This window comes from Hyperoodon ampullatus (genome assembly GCF_949752795.1).
Source record: "Hyperoodon ampullatus genome assembly, chromosome: 12".
In the NCBI taxonomy this organism is placed as follows: domain Eukaryota; kingdom Metazoa; phylum Chordata; class Mammalia; order Artiodactyla; family Ziphiidae; genus Hyperoodon; species Hyperoodon ampullatus.
Window position 1 is genome coordinate 15751483 of NC_136925.1, and position 24703 is coordinate 15776185.

The 24703-nt window shown below is 33.3% G+C and overlaps 1 protein-coding gene across 1 annotated transcript in view; it reads left to right on the forward strand.

The window, feature by feature from the left end:
• Positions 1-24703, forward strand: part of EYS (eyes shut homolog) — a gene marked incomplete at both ends in the record, with an annotated part of 159831 nt that overhangs the window by 91140 nt on the left and 43988 nt on the right. Inside the window, 3 exons of the mRNA XM_079716710.1 lie at positions 9573-9766; positions 10703-10830; positions 18413-18524. Coding sequence (XP_079572836.1) covers positions 9573-9766; positions 10703-10830; positions 18413-18524 — 434 coding nt within the window. The remainder of the gene's footprint in view (positions 1-9572; positions 9767-10702; positions 10831-18412; positions 18525-24703) is intronic.

Genomic DNA, 24703 nt, shown 5'->3' on the forward strand with positions numbered 1-24703 from the left:
TACTCTGAATTTGCTAGTTATCAGTGTTAAAAGTGTTTTTTTTTTCCCATTCTCTTACTCAGTTTCCAATCTTTAAATGGTGTCTTTGAATTAATAGATGTTCTTATTTTTAATGAAAATTTAATTAATTCCACTGTGTCTGAGAAATCTTATTTTCCATAGTTTTTATTGTTTTACCTTTCACATTTAAATATACAATCTGAGAGTTCCTTGGTGGTCTAGTGGTAAGGATTTGGCACTTTCACTGCCGGGGTTCAGTTTCAATCCCTGGTCAGGGTACTGAGATCCCACACGCTGCATGGTGTGGACAAAAAAAAAAAAAAAAATCTGATTAGATTGATGGCTATTTTTATGAGATGCAGAGATAAGGGTTAGGAGGTTTTGTGTGTGTGTGTGTGTGTGTGTGTGTGTATGAGAATATATAATTATTTCCACAAAATTTATTGAAATGACCATTCATAGAGCCATTTAACTTCAATGTCCCTCAGATTTATAGGATCTTATTTCTATTGATGTGATATTATATTCATAGATTTTCTAAACATTTTCAATCTTAAAAAAGACCTAACTCGGTTGTATTTTATTACTACTACTTTTCAATAATAATGAAGTTTAATTGTTCATATTTCACTTAAGATTCTTCCATCTTTAGGCACGCAACTGAAATTTAATGCTGTGCTCCATAAGGTATTTGCCTTCAAGTTCAGAATAGCTTTGTGAGATGAGATTGGAAGATTCACATTTTTTTCTGTGCTCTAGAAATGTGTTATCTAATGAGAGACACAAGCCACCTATGGCAATAAGTGCAAAGGACACACTTTTCCACTTTAGTTTTCAAAGGTGCAGTATAAAAAATGTAAAATATGACGTTGTTAATACCTTATTCGGATGATGGTTGAAATAATTGTATTTAGGATTTATTGGGGTAAATTAAGTGTATTATTAAAATTAATTTCACTTGCTTTGTTATATTTTTAAGTGTGGTTACTAGAAAATTTCAAATTTCATTTGACATTTCTTTGAACAGGGCTGTTCTAGAACATAATGAATCTAATTCTACAAGTTTGACAGACTTTAAAAATTCAGAAAGTTCAGGCTAGGTGTCCTTTAAGATAATTCTCTGATTATTTTCTTTACAGATTATATATTATGTTATTGGTATATTCAGCAATTCTGTATCCATCTGTGATGATTTTGGTAGATAGGTTTTTCAGTTTTCAGTTTTTCCTAACATAGAATTGTTAACTATTTTATTATACTTTATTATCCTTTCAATACATATAATCAATATACATGTATAACCGTTTTCATATTCTTAATATCGAGTAGACATATTCTCTCACTTTTATTAAGAATTACTAAAATGTTGGCTTGAATTTTTCTTTTTAAAAAAATCTCATTTTATGAATCATGATTTGTAGACTTCTATTGTATTTTCCTTCTAGCAGTATCTCTGCTCCAGACTGGTGATTGCCCTATTTTTTAACTCTCCCTTTGAAATACTGACTCTTCACATGTGTCATTTCATTTCTCTGTTTTCTCAGTTTCTCAGAGAAACGTCTAAGTTTGTCTGTTACTTGTGTGTTGAAGTGCATTCATTCAGAGATTAAAAAGATCTCTGTTCAAATCTTTAAGGCTTTGATTAAACATTAAAATGGAATTAGATTTATAAAGCCTTTACTCTCCTACCTAATTGGAGATACACTAATTGTGACCTTGAGGTAGACACTTTTAGAAATAGTGGCAGATATTGTTTCCTTTCCTTTTTATTAATATCAATTTTTTGTTGCTCAAAAGCAGTTATCTAATTGGAAAGGTAGTTTCTCTACTAGAAAATAAATTAAATGAATAAATGAAAATTTAGGTTAACTTAAATAATTTAAATTAAAATGAATTAAATAGATTTAATCAATTAATTAACATGAATTAAATTAATGAATTAATTAATTTAATTAATGTGTTTCAACATATGAATTTGTGAGGCATAAACATTCAGTGTACAATAATGGGATAATGACAAAGTCTACACTATAAAATTGCTAAATTAATACTAATAAAATGCTTTAAAGAACTGTGCATTTTTATCAAAGAAATTAAAGCAAAAGGACACAGTCATTCTCAGGCATGTGCAAATAGTCTATACCTGCTTCCATGATACAACAGCAGAATTCAGTGGTTTAAGAGATGTTATGACCCTCAAAGTCTAAAATAATTACTGATTGGATTTTAGTCCAAAATAATGCAGATATTTGCTGTAAAGGAAAATATTAAGTATTCAGGTCCTTGCAATAGGTTGTGGGTTCAATTCTGGGATTCTGAGTAGAACAGCAGTGTGGTGAGAGCCACACTTTCGGAACTTAAAATTAATATGTTTAACTGTTAAAATTTCATGCGATGAATGGTTGAAACTGAATTAATAACATGAGAGTAAGGGTACTTAAATGGTATTTGTTAAAGCATGCATAAAATTAATAACTTAAATAGTTCTTTTCATTTATCTGAAACACCTAAATATCAACCTTTTACACAATGACTTTTAACATGTATGAATATTAAATATTTGCATCAAATATCCTTTCTTATTTTGAAGCAGTTCTTCATCTTGACAAAGTCTTAAAGCTGTAATAAACAGGAGTCAACAAGTTAGCTGTCTTTCTTCAGTTTTCTTGCCTATCCTTAGAGTATAATAGCTTCGTTCTTACATGAAAGTAGACTAAAATGAATTTACATGACTAAAATGTTCAACTAACTGCTGTGCATTATTTTATATAGAATTGCTTTAGAAACTTTTGACACTCCATAAGAGGACTGACCAAAAGAACTTACTGAAATCATGATAAAACATGGCCATCTAAAATGATCTTCCATTTATTGTGATTTTTATGGATATATGCACCTTATTAGGATAGTGGAGATAGTTTGCTTTATAGAAACCCCATTATGATCTCCATTAAAGTAAAATTTACTTAGATTGATATAATAAGATTGCTACTTAATGTCTTAGTTTAAATTATTTGTGTTATGTGTGTTATATGTACATGGCTGTATATGTATTTTGCTAAGACTAAAATGAAAAGATGCATCACCCACTTTTGCATTTACCCTCCAGTAATTCTTTTTACATTGAACAGTTTTTTTTTTTAATGCTCCATATTTTGCTATAAAGGGGGTTATTTTCACATAGGGACTCATGCAAACACTTTAATACATTGAAGAAATAGAACCAGTTTATTCTAGGCTGTACCAAAACGTGCCCACAAATAGTCATAGTTCATTTTTATTCTTAATATTGCTCCCCAATATTTTCATTCTTTTATTTGCATGCAAGTAGTCTCTAGTGTATATTTTTCATTTATTATCTTATCAAAAGCAGTTAATAGCAACTGAATCATTCTATTAAGTTTTGTGTTTTCCAACTTCTTCTGCAATACCTCTTGAATAAGTAGGCATTTCAAGTCCTCTCAAATTACATCAGGTGATACTTTGTAATGATGGTCATCACCTTTTCAGCCTTTCACATTTCTTTGCTGCCCACCACTCATTAAACCAATACCACAAGTTTGAAGTTCCCATAATGGCAAAATCCCAGTTTTGGTAAAATATTCTGTAGTTGTCATGCTAGGCTAGATTACATTAACTCAACAAATACACCTTAACCCAATGATTTTTTCATGCCAAGTCATTGGAAATCCATTGTCTCTGCAGGGTAGACCTTTCCCAAGTAGTGACTCAGGAATCCAAGCTTCTGGGATATTTTAGAGTCACCAAATGGAACATGTGGCTTCCAAGTGGCTAGAGCAAAAAGGATGAGAGATGGAAAGGCTTTGACCTGGACTGAACACCCAGAGTTTCTATTAGGAGTTCATTGGCTAGAACACGTGTGGCATATAAAGATGGCTTCGAAGCCTTTAGAATAACAGATGAGCTTTACTGTCTCCACCACATAGTTCCAAAAATTGTGGCTGTCTTTAACAAGATGTCAGCTGGTAATCTGGCTGCTGACTACTTCCTCAGTATCTCCTGGGTCACTTCTGCCCACTTTGGTTGTGTGCCCTCATCCTCTGCTACTTCACACCAAATTTGTATAAGTGTTTGTTTTAAATTTCCAATGGGAAAGCTAAGTCCATAGAACTAAGAGTCTCTGAAGGGCATTATAAGTAGAAAAATAAAAGCCAATTTCAAAAAGCCACATGTTATATGTCTCTACTTACATAATATGATTGAAATGACAAAACTATAGAGATGGAGAAAAAATTAATGTTTGCCAGTAGCTAAAAATAGCAGGGCAACTAAGGGCAAGTGAGACTATGAAGGAGCAGCATAAGGGAAATCTTTGTGGTGATGAAATAATTCTGTATCTTGAAGGAGGTGGTGGTTACCTGAATCTACACATGTGATAAATGACATAGAACCATATCCACACATTGTACTAATGTTGATTGGTTAGTTTTGATACTATATTATAGTTCTATAAGATGTATCTGTACCCAACACTTCTTGGTACTATCTTTGCAACTTGATGTGAATTATTTCAAAATAAGTGCTGAAAAATGCCCATTTCACTGTTCACTACTTTATCCTGTGGATTACCTTGGAAACTGCCACTACAAGTATCCACAAAGACATATTTATAAATAGGGAAAATTTTGTTTGCTTGTTTGTTTGTACAAGAAGCCAAAGTAATATTTTATTTATTTTTATGTCTTTTTATATTTTACATATGATGTATCCTAGAATGGGGATATTGGACTAATGTTAATTATGAAGTAATATATGCATCTTCTACCCTTTTTTACAGAACTGATCTAGTGGGCATGTGTTGTGGTGAATTATAATAGGGTTAGGTGGAATTCACATATTTTTATTATTAATCTGCCATTAATTAACCAACTGTGTGATATGTTGCAAGTTGCTCAACCTCTAGCAAAATTAGTTTTTTACTTAAAAAAATTCAACTCTAAAACTTGATAATAATGGCCTTTTATAAATTCCAAGTTTGTCTTTAAGGATTTTATCAAATCATATGGATATAACTGCTATGGAAATGCCAAACATTATATAAATATGAGGTAGGGTCATTCAGCTACTTTCTTACCATGGAGCCAATTAACACTGATGCCTTAAAAATAATTAAATGTTATTTCTTACAAATATTTAATAGGATAATATGTTAATATATCACACCACTGAGAAATGCATGTTCGTTCTTCTTCATGTGCTCAAAATAGAAGTTGAGTTATTTTAATATAATAATGCCAGTGGTGTGGTCACTCAACATTTTATACTGCTATTACACCTTTATATTTTAGAATTTGGCACACGATTCAAACTTCAAATCAATTAACAGCATATCTTCTAAGTGTTTTGTTTTTTTGTTTTGTTTTGTTTTTGGTTTTGGTTTTGGTTTGTATGCTCTTGCTAAGTAACTTAATTCTCTGTAGTTAAATGTTTCTTGATGCTCTTGTTCACATAATAATGAATGAGTTTTATATGAACCTGTTGTATACTGTTGGCCTTCGGTTATATAGTGATTGGTTGACAAGGTTTATGAACTTGAAGTACAAATATGTTTTTTTTTTAAACTTCAGTAGATAATTTCTGGAGGCCAGCTGTGCCATTTTTAGTAGGAAGTCAAATATTTCCGTTTTCAGCTCTCCCCAGCAAATATGAATTGTCCAAAGACCTCTTAATCACCCAACAAGGAGTAAAAGAGTTAATTGTGCTTTTGAAATCCAGGATTTAACAGATATGGCAAGGATGTCGGGCCAAAACCTGGGGTACTTTTTTTATTACCAGTAGGAGGTGTCTAATGGAAAAGTGCTAAACAGAATCCGACAAACACCTCAGCTCAGCAACGAAACAGTCGTTGATTCTGGTCTCATGGAAGCTGCAGTGGAGCTACCAGCCTTGGACCTTAACATCAACACTTTATTTGTTCTTTTCGCATGATCTCAGGGTGAGGACTAGAGGCAGACAAATGTCTTCCTTAGGGCACAGACTTTCAGGAAGTTCCCACTCTCACGTTGCATCCAGTGCAAGCATTCGAGTACTCAGCTCTGCTGTTGATAGACATTATATAAATAGATGTTCATGGTCACAAAACCAGCCTCAATAAATCTGAAGGAATTAAAATTATATGATAACACACTCTCCAAATGTTAACAGAATTAAATGAGAAATTGACAGCAGAAAAATTCTGAGAAAACTTCAAATATTTGGAAGTTAAATAAATGTCTAAAATAACCCGAGTCAAAGAAAAAAATTACAATTGAATACAAACATACACAGCATATCAAAATTTATGAAATGTAGTTAAAATAAGGTTTACAGGTAATTTTATCATTCTAAGTTCCTACATTAAAAAAGTAAAGGGTCTTAAATCAATATTCTAAGCTTCTACCTTAAATAACTAGAGAAAGAAGAGAAACTGAACCCAAAACACACAAAAGAAAGGAAGTGGTAAGATTAAGGAGAAATTGTTAAAATGGATAAGAAAAACTGATGAAAAAAACATTGTTTTTTGAGTAAAACAAAACTGACATATCTTTAGTCAGACTGACCAAGAAATAAACAAGGAAGACACAAATTAACAAAACCAGAATTTAAAGTGGGGACATAAATAATGATCATTCAAAATTAAAAGGATTATAAGGAAATACCATGGACTCCATTATGCCAATAAATTAGACTATTTAAATGAAATGGACAAATTTCTGGAAAGACACAAATTACTAAAATTGTCTCAAGAAGAAATAGAAAATTGGTACAGACTTGCCAAATATTTAATCATAATCCTTATGAAATGTACAAAAAATAGAAGGAAAGGGGAGACTTTTGAACACATCTTATGAGGCCAATATTACCTTTATACCAAAACCAGGCAAAAAACAAGTAAGAGAACCACTTATGAATATACATTGAAAATCCCTAACAAAATATGAGAAAAGCAAATCCAGAAACACAAAAAGCATGTTTTTGTACTCTAAAAACGTAGAATTTTCTCCAAGAATGCAAGATTGGTTTAACATCTAAAAATAAAGTAATGTTACTAGAATGAAGGACAAAACCACATAAAACCAGGACAAAAACCATTTGACAAAATCCAACACACAATCATTATAAAAACTCTAAAACAGGTTAGGAAAAGAACAAAACTCTCTAGACCTGATAAGAAGCATCTATGACAATTGTCCAGTTAATATCACCCTAATGAAGTGGTGCTGGCAGATTTTTCCCTAAGAACAAGAACAGCACAGAGTTATCCACTTTCACTATCGAGTCAATGTTGTATAGGATGTTGCAGACTTGGATAGGGAGAAAATAGATAAAAAAACATACAGATTGAAAAGGAAGAAGTAAAACTACCTTTATTAACAGATTTCATAATCTCTTATGTAGAAAATACTAAGAAATGCAAAAAAAAAGAACTACCAGACTTGCGACTGACTTTATAAAGCTTGCAGGATACAAAATAAAATGCAAAAGTTAATTGTATTTTGATATACTAGATACAAAATTTCAAAAATTAATTAAAAATTAATTAAATTTAAAAAATTCCCTTTATAATAGTATCAAAAGGATAAAATGCTTAGGTATAAATTTAATTAATTAAATACAAGACTTTAACTGAAAACTATACAACATTGGGAGAGAGATGAAAGAATATCTAAACAAATGGAGAGATATTGCATATTCATTGACTGGAACACCATAGTTTTGAGATGGTAATTTTTCGCAGTTTAACCTATTGATTCAGTGAAATCCCTGTCAATATCCCAGGAGGCTTTTCTGAAGAAATTGACTAGCTTATACAAAACTTTATATGGGCTGAAAATTTTTAAAAATAGGAAAAATTTGATGACTGCCAAATTTCAAAACTTACTATCAATCAGCATTGATCCAGGCTGTGTGTTATTGCATATGGATAAGTATATAGGCTTATGAGAAGGAATTGAGAGTCCAGAAGTGAACTAATGTTTATGATCACTTGTTTTTCCACAATAGTGGAAAAGGCAACTAAATGGAAAAAAGAACAGTCTTCTCAAAAAAATGTTGCCTGGACAATTATATATCAACATGTAAAAAAATCATATATATATAAAATAACATGTTATTCATATATATGAAACAACATATCCTTATCTCACATCATGCAAAAAATCAAATGGATCATAGATCTAAATTATGAGCTAAATTGATAATAATATCTAATAAATCATAAGAGAAAATCTTTATACTATTGGTTATAGAGAATTTTTAGATATTATAACAAAACCATGATATATAAAATTACAACTTAGACTTAATAAAGTGAAAGACAAATTTGATAATTTAGACTTAATTAAATAAAAACTTTTCCTAGCCAAGAGTCACTAACTGAGAAAATGAAAAGTCAAGGCAACACAAGGAGAAAATATTTGCAAGTCACATATATCATAACAGAATTGTATTCAGAATATGAAAAGAACACTCACTACTCAATAATAAGAAAATAAATAATACAATTCAAAATATTCTCTATATATGAAGGTAAATTTCATTAAGGAAGACATACAAATGGTTAATAAACATGTGAGAAGATACTCAACATCTTTATTCTTATGAGAATGCAAATTGAATTGAGATATTATTTCACAACCACTAGAAGAGCTATAATAAAGAAAATGGACAATATCAAATGTTGGCAAGAATGTGAGAAACAGGAACTCTCACAGATTGATAGTGTGAATGAAAAATGGCACAGCTCCCTTGCAAAAGAGTTTGGCAGTTTCTTAAAAAGTTACACATAGGGCTTCCCTTGTGGCACAGTGTTTGAGTCCGCCTGCCGATGCAGGGGACACGGGTTCGTGCCCTTGTCTAGGAAGATCCCACATGCCGTGGAGCAGCTGGGCCCATGAGTCATGGCCACTAGGCCTGCACGTCCGGAGCCTGTGCTCCACAATGGGAAAGGCCACAGTGAGAGGCCCGCGTACCGCAAAAACAAACAAACAAACAAACAAAAAGTTACACATAAATTTACACCTCAGCAATTTCTCTGTCAGGAATCTGTGCAAGAGCTACTAAAGTATATATTCACCCAAATACTTGTGAGTGAATTAATTGCTCATAAAAGTTAGTTGCTAAGAGAGTAGATCTTAAAAGTTCTCATCATGAGAAAAAAAAAAAAAAACAACAGTAACTGTGTGTGGTGATGAATGTCAATTAGACTTATTGTGATGACGATCTCACAATATATGCATACATTGAATCATTATGCTGTACACCTGAGACTAAGATTGTTGTGTGTCAATTACATCTCAATAAAAATGTTAAAAAGTAGAAACAACTGAAATGTTTGCCAACTTGTGAATGAATGAACAAAATGTTATATATATTTTGAATTGCTCTTTGGAAATAAAGAGTAAAAGTAGTGATACATGCATGAAAAATCCTCAAATATTTTATTCTATGTGTAAATTATACAATGATAAGTGTTTAAGAAGATTTCATGAACTCTAGAGACTTTTTCTACACCAAGTTTCTGTATATGCCTATGTTCATATTTTCTTTCTGTGTGTGTGTCATCTTTTAAGGTCGATTCTGTGAGGAGTCAATGGAACACTGTGTTTCTCAGTCTTGTTGGAAAGGAGAAATTAGTCAAAATAAAAGCTCAGCTTACATTTTGGAATGCACAGAAGGACTTCTCAATCAAAAGTGTGAAACCGATGTCAATGAGTGTTCACCAAAACCATGTGAGAATGTTACTGACTGCATTGATATTCCAACGGTAAGTCTGAATCTAACATACAAGGGAGTGGTTTTAAAATATATTTTACCATTACTAAGCTGTTTGAAAAGTACAAATAATTAAACTTCTAATTAACATATTGCTATTTTCAAACTCAGGAACATCAGAAAATGTATTTAACTTGCTTATTTTTATTGTTCCCATTTTAAATAGAAGCCCCAATCTCAAAAATACTCTTCAGTTTTATTTTTTGTTATTCTGACAGAACTCTCCTTTATGAACAATGTAATTTTGTAAACTTTTCATTTTTAGTTATTTAAAATATTTTCTTTATTATTTGATTATTTTATATTATTGTATTTTAACATTTTATTTAATAGTTAAATAAATCAGATTAGGGAATAATTTAGTAGTTCCCACAAATGACAATCTTTCATTTTGGTAAGATTCATATTTGAATTCATAATATGAATTAATATTCATACATTAAAGATTTCCTCACTCACTTGTCCAGGGGTCAGTGCTGGTTGTCAACCACATCCTCATCTGGAACTATCAGCCATAATCCTAAATAAAACTCTTCTGTGTGGCTTGTGTGTCCTCACAGCATGGTGGCTGGGTTCCAAACATTCCCAGATAACCAGACTCTGTATGGCCTTTTTAAACCTAGCCTTGAAAGTCACAGAGCATCCTTTCCCCATAGTCACAGCTTGCTTACACTCAAGGGGGTAAATATAGCCTCAATTCTCAATTAGGGGAATGTTGAAATAAGGTAGTAGGAAGAGTGTGTGACATGGGAACCAATGTTGGGACGTTTTGGAAAATAGAATCTTCCACATTGTTGCACAGAGTGAGAACTTCTACTACCTGCTTTTGAAAATAATTTCCATCTCTCCCCATGTAAGTAAGAATCCTTTCATTATCTTTGAGATATACAAATTTTTTTTGTAAAAAATATGTTTTAATCTTTTCTAGGATATCATGTGCATGTTTTCACCAATATGTACAGTCAAGCTTTGTAAGCAAATTCAAACACCACTGGATGCTTTTCCTTGCAAGATTAATGCCACAAGTATGAAATATGAGAAAGATTATCATTGCAGGTATAATTAACTTCCTACTTTTAAACAAAAATATATGAAGTTTAAATCCTCTGGACAAAAATAAAACAATGTTCTGCTTTAAGCTTAAAAAATTTTAATGGCTTATAATATTTTATTTCTAGTTAAAGTAGAAAAATGTTAATGCTTTTTCTATGAAATGTTTAAATGTTGTGGCATTGGTTTTAAATAAATATTGGAGCAATTCTTAATCATAATTTTGGCATACCATCCTAAAACATCTATTTTGTTTTGTAATGAAGACGTATAGGCTAGCTGGATCATATTTGAAGGTCTAGAAGGAAGAGATAGTGTAAGTGCCCACAGTATTAGTTCTACTGTACACATACATCCTTGCTATTATTGTTTGAAAGTATAGACCCATTAACTCTTCCTGCAATTCACAGACCTCAGCTGAGACTTTTCCTTTAGGATCTTTAGGCAAAGTTTTAGGAAACAGTGCCTTATTTAAATAAAGACTTGCTAAAAATTACCGATTTGTAAATGACAGAAGTGAGTTAGTTATCTGTGCCTATAACTTTAGACCATTTTAAATAGCTTTATAGTTACTTTCTCGCACCATCAAGAAGTGCAATTTGTACTCTTCACACTTGCTTGACTTTTATCTTGCTAGACTTTTATCAGCTTAAAGAAAGTTCTGTTAGGCATTATTGAAGGGCAGTAAACAAGCTCAGAACTTCTAGAATATCCATAAAAGCCGAAAATTAAAAGCTGTGGTAGGGACTGATTGAACTGATGAGGATGATTATAATTTTTGTGACTTTCTGTTTGAATAAAAAAATAAATTAAAAACATAAAAGCTGTGGTACAGGAAAACCTTAAAAGCACACTGTAAAAAACCCTGCACGTATATCAGAGATGCATGTGTATTATAGATGTACAGTGGACATTATTTTCATCAATTTCAAAGAATCTAAATGCAAAGTTAAAAAACATATTAAGCTTTTAAATTTTGACATTTTCAAAAGCGATTGGAGAGAAAACTCCTCAATATATCAAGATCTTAGAACATCCAACCCATCAAGTCAAATCTGTGGATGCATTCAATCTTATATTAACTTACTTATAAATCCAGCTATTATCCTTTTAACAATATTGGCTTTTTAATTTATAATTTATAGTTCTGAGCCTTATAGGACTAGTATATTTGTGAGTCTACTTAGAAAAGTGATCAACTATAAAAATATGGATAGCATTATATAAATATAGGTAAATATGCATTTTTTGTTTATTTTTTATCAAGTATGATGCTTTTATTGGTTTTTATTATTAGGATTATTCTAGTTGTTTAGAAGACTTTGTTTTAAATTTTATCATCAAAAGGAAAACTAGATAACTAGAAGCATTGTTGTCATCCTTCAGTTTGCTGTTACATTATTAATTAATATATTTAATTTTAAAATGATGGAGTTTGATCTTGAATGCTTAATAAAGCATGTTTTAGCTAGGATGAAAGTTATAGAAATTCAAGTTAGTTTTCCCTAGGATGGATGAAATATGTCAAATAGGTAACTAGTTGTAACAACTTTGAAGTAAACTTACTCATGAAATTAATATGAGCCACTGTATGCATTCTAATTGTTGAGATTGCTCACATTCTTTAAAAATTTACATTGAGCACAATATACATTGTGCTCACTCATCTTGAATCTACTTAATTAAAAACATTGTCCTGTCTATTGATTAAATTAGACTACCGATTAAAAGAGGGTGAAAGATAAGCAAAGTGACAGGAGAGTAAAAATAAAACTTATTCACAGGGCAGAAATAACACAGACTAATTTGAATGATGAGTGAAAACCCAAGCTTCAGAAATCAGTAAGAATGTGGGGAACACAAAACAGTTTCCAGCCCCCAGATTCTCCCACTCCCAAACTCACCAATGATTGTGCAAAAATAGTTGCTAACTTTGACTCACAAAAAGTAAAGGTCATATGATCAATATAAGCTAATAAAACATGAAGTTGAAACAATGAAAAAAATAGTCTTGAAAGCGATTTTTCTTTTCTCAAAGGAGATTAAGAGAACCACTGAAAATAATGAGAAAATAAAACACCCTTTGACTTAAATGCCTTTAGTTAAACATTTATCTGTGCATTGTTATATTAGAAGGTATGTGTTTCGGGAACAGTGATTCTCACACTAGCTGTAACAGACTTTAGCTGTATTAGAAACTCCTGAAGGGCTGTTTAAAACACAGATCGTTTTTCCCTGCCCCTAGAGTTTCCAATTCAGTCAGTCTGGGGTGGGGATTGCAAATGTGCATTTCTACAAAATTCTCCAGAGATGCTGATCTGAGTTCAAACAGCATCAATGCAGAAAATCCTCCTACACTTTTTCGCCTACTTCATCCACACATCTCAACCCAAGCTTTTACTTTTTTTAATTATGAAACTGGGGAAAAAAGTGTGGGGTTGGAAAGGAGTAAAATGAAGAGAGGAGAACAGAAGGGTGATGATGCTATCAGTTTCTCTATTTGAACGTATGGACTAGGTCTAAATTACTATGATCAGATGAGAGAGGAAACAAAATTACTTCCTGAGAATCCTCTGGCTTCTTGAGATGTCCATGGTAAATGGTGATAAGAGGTTCACCTTGATGGCCTTGAAGTTAGATCCTAGTGGGGCAATTGCCAGTGTTGGCAAGGAGTTAAGGGTGTGAAGGCTTGTCAGGAGCTCAGTGCATAGCCTGGAAACTCCTCCAAAGACAATGTTGAAGCTGCTGTCTCTGGGGTCCCCTTTTCCTATGTGAGAGGTGATGTTCAGGGCACTGCCCAGCACACCTCCAGTGAGGCTTTCCAGGTCCTGATTAGCTCTCTGCTGGAGGCTGGGGGCTGAAGGCACAGGGCAGTGGAGGGCAGGGCATTATAACTGGAGAGAGCAGTACTCTACATTCTCCACTACATGCCAGGGATGGGAGTGCACGTCCCACCAGACCACACGAGGGCTTTGAAGAGTGTCAGGACCCACCGTTCTGATACTGCCATCACAAGCAATCACACAATCACACACAAACACGAGTACACACGCAGAGAAACACACACTTACCTATTTTAATATTTACTGAATGCAGTGACTCTAATATTGTCTAATGTAAAGGTGATTGTGTTCTGAATATTCAGAACAAAATGAAGAAACACGAATCAGGAAATAGAGAGTAATGCAACCAACTAGTGTCTTTCTCTTACATCATTTTTTTTCCAACCTAAAAATCAATTGTTTAAAAAATATTTATTGAGAGTTATCTTTGTAAAAGACACCATAAACTAGATAATAATAAGTACTATGGTTTTAAAAAATCAGAAATTATGTTATATATACATGGTTTTGCTTTCTAAACTTTTTATGTTCTCCACTCAAATTCTAAGATATTTCATGGTATAATAATGTTCTATTTTATTCTCTCAGCTTGTTTTTTTTTTTTTTTTTTTCCTGTTTCCTACTCAGAGTTGCATTTATCGTTTGCACTGCTTAAGTGTCAACTCAGTATATTAACTTTTTTCTCACGTCAGTTTCAGCATTTCATTAGTCTGTATGATGTCTCTCCACATCAACCATGGGTGGGGTTAGGGTTTTCATTGTCTGTCACAAGTAAACCTAATTAAGCATGCACTGTGACTTTGAAATAAAACATCGTAACACAGAAATATATAGGTCAACATATTTCCTTTCAACAAATAATAAAGTTATATTTTCACATTAATTTTGAAAAATCCTTTTAAAAATGGCAATCACACATTTGGATGAGGAACTTGGTCACCCAATAATTCCTAACTAACAGTAAACGTCAATCTCTTGGAGTTAATTATCTCAAAAGCTAGGTTGCTACATTTTTCTTTCCTTGAAATCAATAGCCATATTTATAAGGCTAACATTCCCTTTTGAATAAATCATTCTGAAATTTAACATGGTAAAAATGTTTGTTAAAGTTTAACCACAGTATTAAAATTTCAGATTATGGTTATAAACTCTATTCCAACTGAAGATACCTGGGACATTGTTAACATTTCTTCATCAAGAGGACCTTCTGCTTTATGCATATAATTTTATATTTTCAGGGACTGTTATAATTGACAGAAGTTATCCTTAAATCTGACCCCCTATGTGCTTCATTTTGAGAATTTGAGAATATATGTATAATTTCTTCTCTTAGTCCTGAACCTAATAATAACTAATGTGAATAATAACTAATAAAACATAATGACAGAAGTTAGTACAGAGCTATGTACATAAAGGTTGAATTAGTATCCTGTAACCTCCAAGTCTTCCAGCTCATACCTGATCAAATTAATCTTAGGCCCCCACTGCTCTGTACAGCCTCTAACACTTCAATATCCAATATTCTCTGCTGTGCCCTCGGCATCTCATTTGTCATCAGCAAATTCTCCAACACCACACTCTCTTTTTCTTTTTCTCCTTCCTTTCTTTTTCTGGCTGAAACCTGGAGTCTCCTTTGGTGGCTCTATCCATTCACCCACAACCTGCGTACATCTGTTGAGGAACTGTGTAGGTAACCTTGCCATTTTTGCTGTATCCAGACCAGTTTTCTTTCCCCTCAAAAGCCTGTATATTTTTAGCACATAGCTATTCCGTACATCATTCTCTCCCTAACTCTGTTTCTCTGTCCCCAGGCTCCTTTCAAGCATCTCTTCTTCTCTCAAGTCCTGTCCATCCCCCACTATGGCTCTAGAATCTGGCTTGTGTCCTTTTCTCTACAACTATTGTCATCTTTCTTGATGACTTCAGCATCCATCTTGGGAATCCGCCCACCTGGCTGCTTAAATCCTTTGATGATTATTTTATATATATATTTTTCCTCCTCCATCTAATCTTGACCCATTTCCCATGGTCATTTCTTATTATTCATCGTGAACTGTAACTGCACACCCTACAAACCTTGATTTAAATGTTTGCACTCTGATCATCGTATCATGTATTTAAGAATGCTATTTAAGTCTTTTATTTCCCTGACCTCAGGCTGAGTTATGAGGATGTCATTTTCCTTGTGAATGAGATTCTGGAGTTTCTCTTAGATTTCAAGCCATGGGGGTAGGAGAGGTGGGGGGAGTGGAGGCACATGATGGTTGATTACCTGAAACTCAACAGGAAGACTTTCTCATTGTGGGTTTTCTCTGCCTTTGGGGTAAACTTCCCTGGGCCAAGGGTCACAGATGGTGTTTTGGTGCTTCCTTCTTGGTCTGTAATGATAGTGCTAACATTTGGGGCCAATTTTTCATGATCAATAAGCCCTGGATTGTTTAGAAACATCTTTCTCAGAGATTATGTTGCCTAATCTTCATCTAGCAGTCTGTCAACCTGGTCTCACTAATGACCGAATATTAGTTCTTCATTTAATTCATAGACCTGGCTCTCATCTTTTTAAACCATACTCCAAAATAATACAAATACAAGTGAGTGTATTGATAGCTAGTCTTGGCCAATTTAATTCATTCACACTTAAAAGGAAAATTAAAACATGATAGCCAAAACTCATCACAATTTTAGGATATTTTGTTGCTTCCCTCTTTCTGCCATCTTCATCCCAATTAGGAAAAGGTGAACATGATACCTTTCATAACAAAGTGGTACTTGGAATGATTTCTGGATCTCTGGTTAGTTCCTCAGGATAAAAGAAGCAAGGTAAGCATATCTTCACAGGTTTCTTCAGTGGAGTAGAAAAGTACAATACATTTAAAGTTAAATCATACTTTAATAACAGCTCTAAAACTAGTCATATGACCAAAGCAACTCACTTAACTGTTTTGAATATATTTCCTCATTTATATTATAGTGGTAATAATTAATATCACACAAGAATTATGAAAATTGAATTAGAAAATAATAAATGTGTGAAAATAATTAACCTCGTGGCTGGCACATTGTAGATGTTAAAAAAATGCATGGTTATTCCTGATGGATGAAGGTATGATTTAATTCTCAAGGTGAGAGTACAAAGCTGAGCCTCAATCAGCAGGAATTACTGAAGTGTTTTACTGATGCTATTTTGGTTGGACTGTGTCAATGTGGCCTTTGGTTCTTTTATGAAATTATAAAGTGTACTTAATAAATTTAAAATAATGACTATATGGTACAATTCATTTTATTATTAACCCAGTTTATAACAACTTCATTTTAACAATTATAATTTTTGGTCGTAATTCTCTAGTGTGTACTTTAGAGAGACACATTATCATTTGATTTGGTGCCCAATTCATTTGATAACAGAAGTTTACTAAATATGATTTAAAAGACTGGAATATTTCTCATGAATTAATGAGAGTGAAGGCAAAGAAAGCCCGAACAACACTGTGTGTTCTTTAGCACCTTATTGATTGCAGCTAATGCACTGCAGTGGACTGGAATCCAGATTGATTTCCTGTCTGTCTCAGTCTTTAGATGGTGATGCCATTGGCTAGGAATGCCTGGGGCCCTCACCTGGTCTGCATTACCTGTGGCAGCCCCCAAGGACATTTCCCCAAAAAGAACTAATGTTCTGGCTGTGGTGGCCCTTGTGGGTCTTATTATGACTGCAAGACGCACCTCAGCAGCAACCATCAGGGAACTTAAAAGAAAAGTCCTGATAATACTCACAGGGCCCGGAGGGTAACGGGCACCAACACCGACAGCCCTGTAACAAGGGGGGAAGAGAGAAAGACACACACAGAGAGAGAGAGAGGAGCGCCTGGGGCTCTCTGCCTTACTGGGGTTGAGGGTGGGGTCACTCGTTATTGGTGAATTTAAACCCTAACAGTGAGAATCTGGGAACAGGAAGGGTAAGGTGCGAAGGTGGGGTCACTTAAGAGGCCAGTTACCTGGGTCACTCAGGGGTCTCTAAAAGTAGAGCTCCAGGGTACGTGAGGCCGGGCTTCTCGTCTAGGCCCGAGTAGGCATCACACAGCTGGCAATATGTTTATTCCAGGTGGATGTGTGACATGGATGCCATGGCAATCCAAAGCTTGATATCAGGCACTTAGATTACACTCAAAAAACCTTGTTGTCAGGCATTGACACTACAAGATTGCTTTATAAAAACGGTAACTAGGACAACTAACAAAGAAACAAACAAAACTTTATAATTGGCCCAACTATGACCATTCTTTACAATATGTCTAAAATTTCTGTGTGTAATCGTTAACTCCTGAGAGCATATCGTCAGTATAGAATGGCTCTACTAGACTTTAGAAAACTCATTTGCTTTTTTTTTTTTTCACATTTCAATAATGCTTTCATTTATTCCAATAGTTTTCTAAAACCTATATTTTATTGTTAAATATCCATTTAGGCCAAAGTTGATTTTACACTTACATCTCCAAAAGGTAATATTAAGACCATTCAATGAAGATGTAGTTTATTCAAATTCCCTCTAAACAAATAAAACTTCTTCTTTGTAAAGAACACAAGTATGCATGGACAAAATCAATGATTGAAAACATAATGTGATAATAAATGTTGTATGTAATTTAAACAAAGCATTATTATTTTGGGCAGTCTGTTAATAGACTTCTGTGAAAATATTTAAATTGCAAGTTTTTTTTTTTTTTTTACTTACACTGATGCATTTACAGTTGTATTCCAGGATTTACTGGAAAAAAATCTGAGAAAGTAATTGACCGCTGCAGACTTTTCACCATCAACAGTCTGAATGAAGGACGGTGTTGCAATATAATCAGATTCAGAGTAAGTAATTTAGTACGTGGCAAAGCAACTTAGCACCTCAAAATGCAACAGCTTCTGTCAGTCCCTATTTCAAACGCTTTTATTAATATAAGCCAGATAAATATATCCTTTTTCTGTATATTTAAATATGAGTTATATAAAGTTTAGTACTAGAGGTTTTTAACTTATAAGAATTATGTTGGGAGGACATTATTAAGTGTTCTAGTCAGTGTATTTATTATAAAATAACTATATAACTAATTGAGTACTGGTGATAGGTCTGTATATATAAAACCATAGTTACTAATGTCTTCAGCTCTTGAGCCACATGGGAAATACAATTTGTCTGGTAGTTATTAGGGCATAAAATATATTATTTGTAGGGGTAGTTTTCAAAATGACTTTACAAACACAGAGGGTGTGTGCTACACATGGTAAGGCATATCCTACAACACAAAATTTCAATTTTTAGGCAGGTCTATTGGAGAAACAATTATGTTTGTACTGAAAGAGATGTGTACAAAAACTTTCACTCCATATCTGAATCAAACTAAAGCCTATGGATAGGAAAATGGATCTGTTTATCCTGGCACAGTCATACCATGGGATTATAAAGAATGATTAAAACAATGAACATGTATTAATATTTATAAATATCAAAGTATAATGTTGAATTTTAAAATATTATTGAAACATTATATATGTACATTATGATAATGATTAATTAAAATTTTGAAATACCAGCAAATCCATATTTACTATGATTGCATAGTCTATAGCAAAAGTATAAACACATGAGTTATTTACACACACTGGTATTACTAGAAAGACACTTATAGGGATATGGGTTGGGGAGTGAAATGGGGAAGACGGGACTTCCAATGTATCTGTAATGCTTTATTTTTTAAAAATTAACTTTTAGTGAATAAGGATGGTAAGATCATGTTGTTCATTTTATTATTTTCTCTACTTTTCTGGGTTATAAAATATTTTAATAAAATATTTTGAAAAAAATGTGAACCCAGATTATGGAATGGACCATGGAAAAATATATACGTGTACTTTTGCAAACATCCTAAAATATTATAATGTTACTATACAAGAATAAATAGTATAAGAACATAACATTTAGCACCTATAATACATTTGGCATTATAGTGTATCATAATGGTTATTACCTCATTTGATATTCACATAAATCTCATTGCATTTTATACAAAAATAAAATGTCTACTGAGCTTTTGAATATGTCCTCAAGTTCACATATGTTGATGGGGATGGATGAGGCCTATTGGAAAGTATTCTGACTCCAGAACTCATACTTGTAAACACTACACATATCTATGTTCAATATAAGGGATGTATTACCATTTCTTCTTCCTTTACAATGTACCTACCCTTTCCGGAGTAGCAAAATGTCTAGTTGAAATGTCTCTCCCATTTTAGTTTTAATTTATTTTATATTATCCTATTTATGTTTTGGATTTTGGTTCCTGTTTTGTTTCAGGATAGTCTCTGAGTACTTATCTCTGACATTTATGTTTATGTTTTCCTTTCTCCACTGCCGATATTCCCTGGGAGGTCTCACCTTTGATAGCACCTCAACAATTATCTGTATGTTATTGACTCTAACTCCAATTTGAATTTTTTTTTTAAGGAATTAAACTGAACTTTTCATCACGTTGCAGACTCTGCATTCTTTCTATCTTTTTTTTGTAATTCTAATTTAAGTTTAATGACTTCCATTAGATAAAATATTAGCAAGAAAGGAATGCTATTGGCATGGTTAGTTCTATTTTCTTTTAACTTATAGATTTTTAATGAACAGCCATGGGATATGTATATCAAACCACTTACTGCCACTTTTCCTATCCTTATATTTTATTTATTTTACATACTTTATTAGATGGATAAGAATGTCTAATAACAGGTGAAAAGAACTGTGCATACATTTGACAATTTTAGGGGGAAAGAAATCAGACTTTCACTTGTACCTTTAGATAATTGGAGATAGCTTCTATCAGATTGAAGAAGTTCCCTTTGATTCCTAATTTACTAAGTGTGTATCATGAATGGTGGTGAGTTTTGTCAATTGCTTATTCTGAATGTCTGAATGTAGTTAGGAGATAATATCATTTTTCTTTTGTAGTGTGTTAATATGGTGAAATATAGTAACTGATTTAGAATTCTGAGTAAATATTGCATCCTTAGGAAAACTCTTTCTTGGGCTTGAGACATTTTATCTATTTCTGTATTCAACTTTTTACTAAAATACTTGTATTCATATATTAATAAAGAATGCTTAAATTTTAAATAATAAATAGTATAATAATATATAACTATTAAAATAATAAGACTGTACTTTAATTTTCTCATAGTGTCTTTATCAGATTTTAGCATCAGGGTTAATGTAGCCTCATAAAAAGTTGTGGAGGGCTTCCCTGGTGGCACAGTGGTTGAGAGTCCACCTGCCAATGCAGGGGACACGGGTTTGTTTCCCAGTCTGGGAAGATCCCACATGCCCTGGAGCGGCTGGGCCCATGAGGCATGGCCGCTGAGCCTGTGCGTCCAGAGCCTGTGCTCTGCAACGGGAGAGGCCACAACAGTGAGAGGCCCGCATACTGCAAAAAAAAAAAAAAAAAAAAAGAGGGGAGATTTTTCCCTCCCCCTCTATTACTTGTAACATTTTGTGTATAATGGACTATTTCTTCTTCAAATATTTGAGGGATGTCACCACTGAAGCATCTGGCCTGCGAGTTTTCTTAGGGGGAGAGTTTGTGATTATAAGTTTAATTAATTTGACATAGGACTAGGCAACTCAGATTTTTTCCCCTTATTTTCCTTACCAGTCTAAAAAAGTAAGTAAATGAAATAAAATACAAAGGCAGAAAAAATAGCAGTAAGAGGGTTCAATATATATATGTCATGACTGTTTATAAAAAATCTATAAATTAAAAAAATATAAAATTAACCAGTGAGTTTGTCTAAGAATAAATGATAAAATTATTAAGCTCCTAAGGAAGAAAAACAAGCAGAAAAATAAAGGCGACTCCTCATAGCCTTTCACTGAGAAAAGGACACAAAACCAATTGATTGGAAAAGTTTAAAGCTTCTGCTCATCAAAACATAGAAAAATGGCAACCATACGTCAAATTATCAAACTGAATTTTCATTAAAAGTAAATATAATTCAGATGTTTATTGTTTACATGAGACAATCGAAATATAATGTCTTTACTGAAATAAAATGATGGAAAAAGATATATCAGTGTAATACCAATAAAAAAAATTGGTGATGCCTATATTAATTTAATGTAAACTAGACTTTAAGGCATAAAATAAGAAATTTATGATGATTTTTAATAGCATAATTTCAATTCATGAAGAAAATACAAAAATTATAATGCTGTATATACCTAAAAATATCTTGTGTATATATATTAACATATGTATGAAAAATATATAGGGGAATATTGACAGACCTTAAGGAGACATGCAGAGTCTCGCTCTAGGCCAAAATCTTATGTGTAACCTCTCACCCTCAACCCTAGACAATTAGGAGGAATTGCCCGGGCAGGCCTCTTGGGGGAAGTGGACTACGTTGGACTGGGTGTCCAGCCAGTGCTCCACAGTTGCCTGGAAAGAGTTGTAGTCGACACTCTGCCACGCCCCAACCCCCCTCAGCCATGCTCACATTCATTTTATTCCCAGTCCAAGCCCATTTCTTTGTGGGTCGTGAGGGCCTCAGCTGGGACAGTCCCAGGAGCCTCCAGGGAGACCTCCTCATGGAGGGGCCTTGTCTGAGAGTTCTTCTGCACACCAACTTAGTACTTCTCCACCGCTAGCCCTCCTTTCTCTCTCCAAGTGCAAGAAAAGTCAAAAGACTTTTGTTCGGGGTCCTTGGTGTCCTTCCCATACCACATGGAAGAATGAGACAGCATTCTCACATGTATACAGGGAAAATAGAACTTGATATCAACCCAATACATGGCAATTTAGTAGAATGTACCCAAGGTTTTCAATCTATAATCATGCAAAATCTAGAAATACCCGAAGAAACAAGATTACATCAAGCATGTAGGAAATATTCACTATACTGTTACTTATTTTAGAATAAAAGTAATCAAATTAAGCAAAAAATAGTTAAACATTATAATGTACCCATATAATATAATATACATCCAATTTAGTCTATACTTTTGAAGTGTATCATGATTTTTGGAAAATACTCAAATCAGAATGTTTAGTAAAATTTGGCTGTCAACAGTCATGGCAGTTCTGCTCCTACAGCAATCATCCTCCCAGAGTGCTCAGACATCTGAAGAGTTTGTATTTCAGGCAGCATAACCTTCAGGGGAGGGAGCGAGTCAGACGGTACAAGGTGATGTAGCGTCTGATGTCTTCCATCTCCATAATCATTTAGGACTTTATAAATTTTAATAAACATGAGCTTTCCCTGGTATATTTGAATTACTTTTATGGAAACATGAAGTTTCTGAGGTGTGTGACCTGCGTGGCCCATGGACAAATTAATACACATGGAGACAGAGAAACAGGGAACAAGAGAGAAGTGTGGAGAAGAGGGTTTGAAGATTCACAGAGAGGCTCTGTGTTAATCCCGGATATAAGGAAAGACCAAGATTGATCGGAGTTTTGATGGCCAGTGGGGTCTGGATGATATTTGTATTATACAGATGTGTATATAGGCTAAAAGGAAATAAACAGGAAAATAAAAGGAATAAATTTGACAGTGGTTTACTCCAATTAATGAGATTAGACTAAAATTATAATCAGAAAATTATTTCTTTTGATTATTCATTTAATTGAACTCATATGAAGAATAAGGCATATCCTGTAATCACCTTAAGATTAGGAAGTTTATATTAAATGCAACAGGCTGGACAATATTAGTGGTAAAAAAGCCCATAGGTCAGAACCTTATTCATTCTAAGCCATGCTCTTCATCATGGGTTAAATGTCTCTATTTTCAATTTAATTTCTAATTGAAGTGGCATAAATATGGTAAACTTTCTCATTGAAATTGTAATGAAGAATTTCTAATCGAGCACTTTCACAATGTCAATGGCATTCTAAATATTAATAATATAAATACCCTCATGATAAAACAATTGTTGCTTTACAATTGATAGTCAGATTTCTAATAATCACTATGTATGAATAAATCATTGAAAAAATTGAGTTCATAGCAAAAAAACTTACTGTAATTTTCATGTTTATAAACATGAATAAATGACAGCCACTAAATTAAAAAATCTGATTGGTATTATGCACATTAAAAAGTAAAAATATAGGCACTATGCAATTACATACTATTTACACTGCCTCAGATCAATGACTCAGAATTTCTTTTCCTTAGACTTTCAGTGATTTACTAGTAAATTTTAATTTATTTTTAATAGTTAATACACATAGTTAGAACCACAATTACTGGTTAGTGTCTATCCAAATACTTTATAGCTTCCTGATGTTATGAGAGAATTGTTGGTTGCTGCTTGTTATACTATTAAAGAAAATGCCCCAAGAGCATTTGTACACAGTCTTTTGTTTCTCTACTTTACAACCGGTCAGGAATACAGATAGAAGGATGCAGTTTATGTTTTATCTCATCTTTGTGTAAGTCCTTATAAGGCTTCATTGGCGAACCAACAAAAAACAAATTTTAAAGCTCATTTAGTTTAACATCACTATCTATTTTATTTCTCTCTTCTATTTCCCCTCTCTAGTTAAATCTTTTTTTTAACAGTTAGCTTCCACAAGCGTGACTTATGCAAACTCACACTGAAAAAAGTAAATCTCCAATTAGAATTCAATATGAGTACAAGTTGCCTGTGTTGTAGAATTTAAAATTCTAAAATTTAGTTTCAACAACAGAAAATCTAAACCGAATCTGTCTCTTTCTCTCTCCCTCTCTGGCTCCCTCTCTGGCTCTCTCTTCTCTGCCTGCCTGTGTCTGTGTCTGTCTCTCTCTCTCTCATACACACACACACACACACACACACACACACACACACTCACAGATGAATTTGAAGGCTCACATAGTTAGACTTTCCAGGGCTACATTAGGTAAGTGTTTAACCACAGGCTTAATCCTATTTATTCTAGTTCCCACTAAAACACCAATAGTGGCCTCTTTGAATTTCCTAGGGCCCAGGTGTGCTCTTGCTTCAGGACTTTTGAATT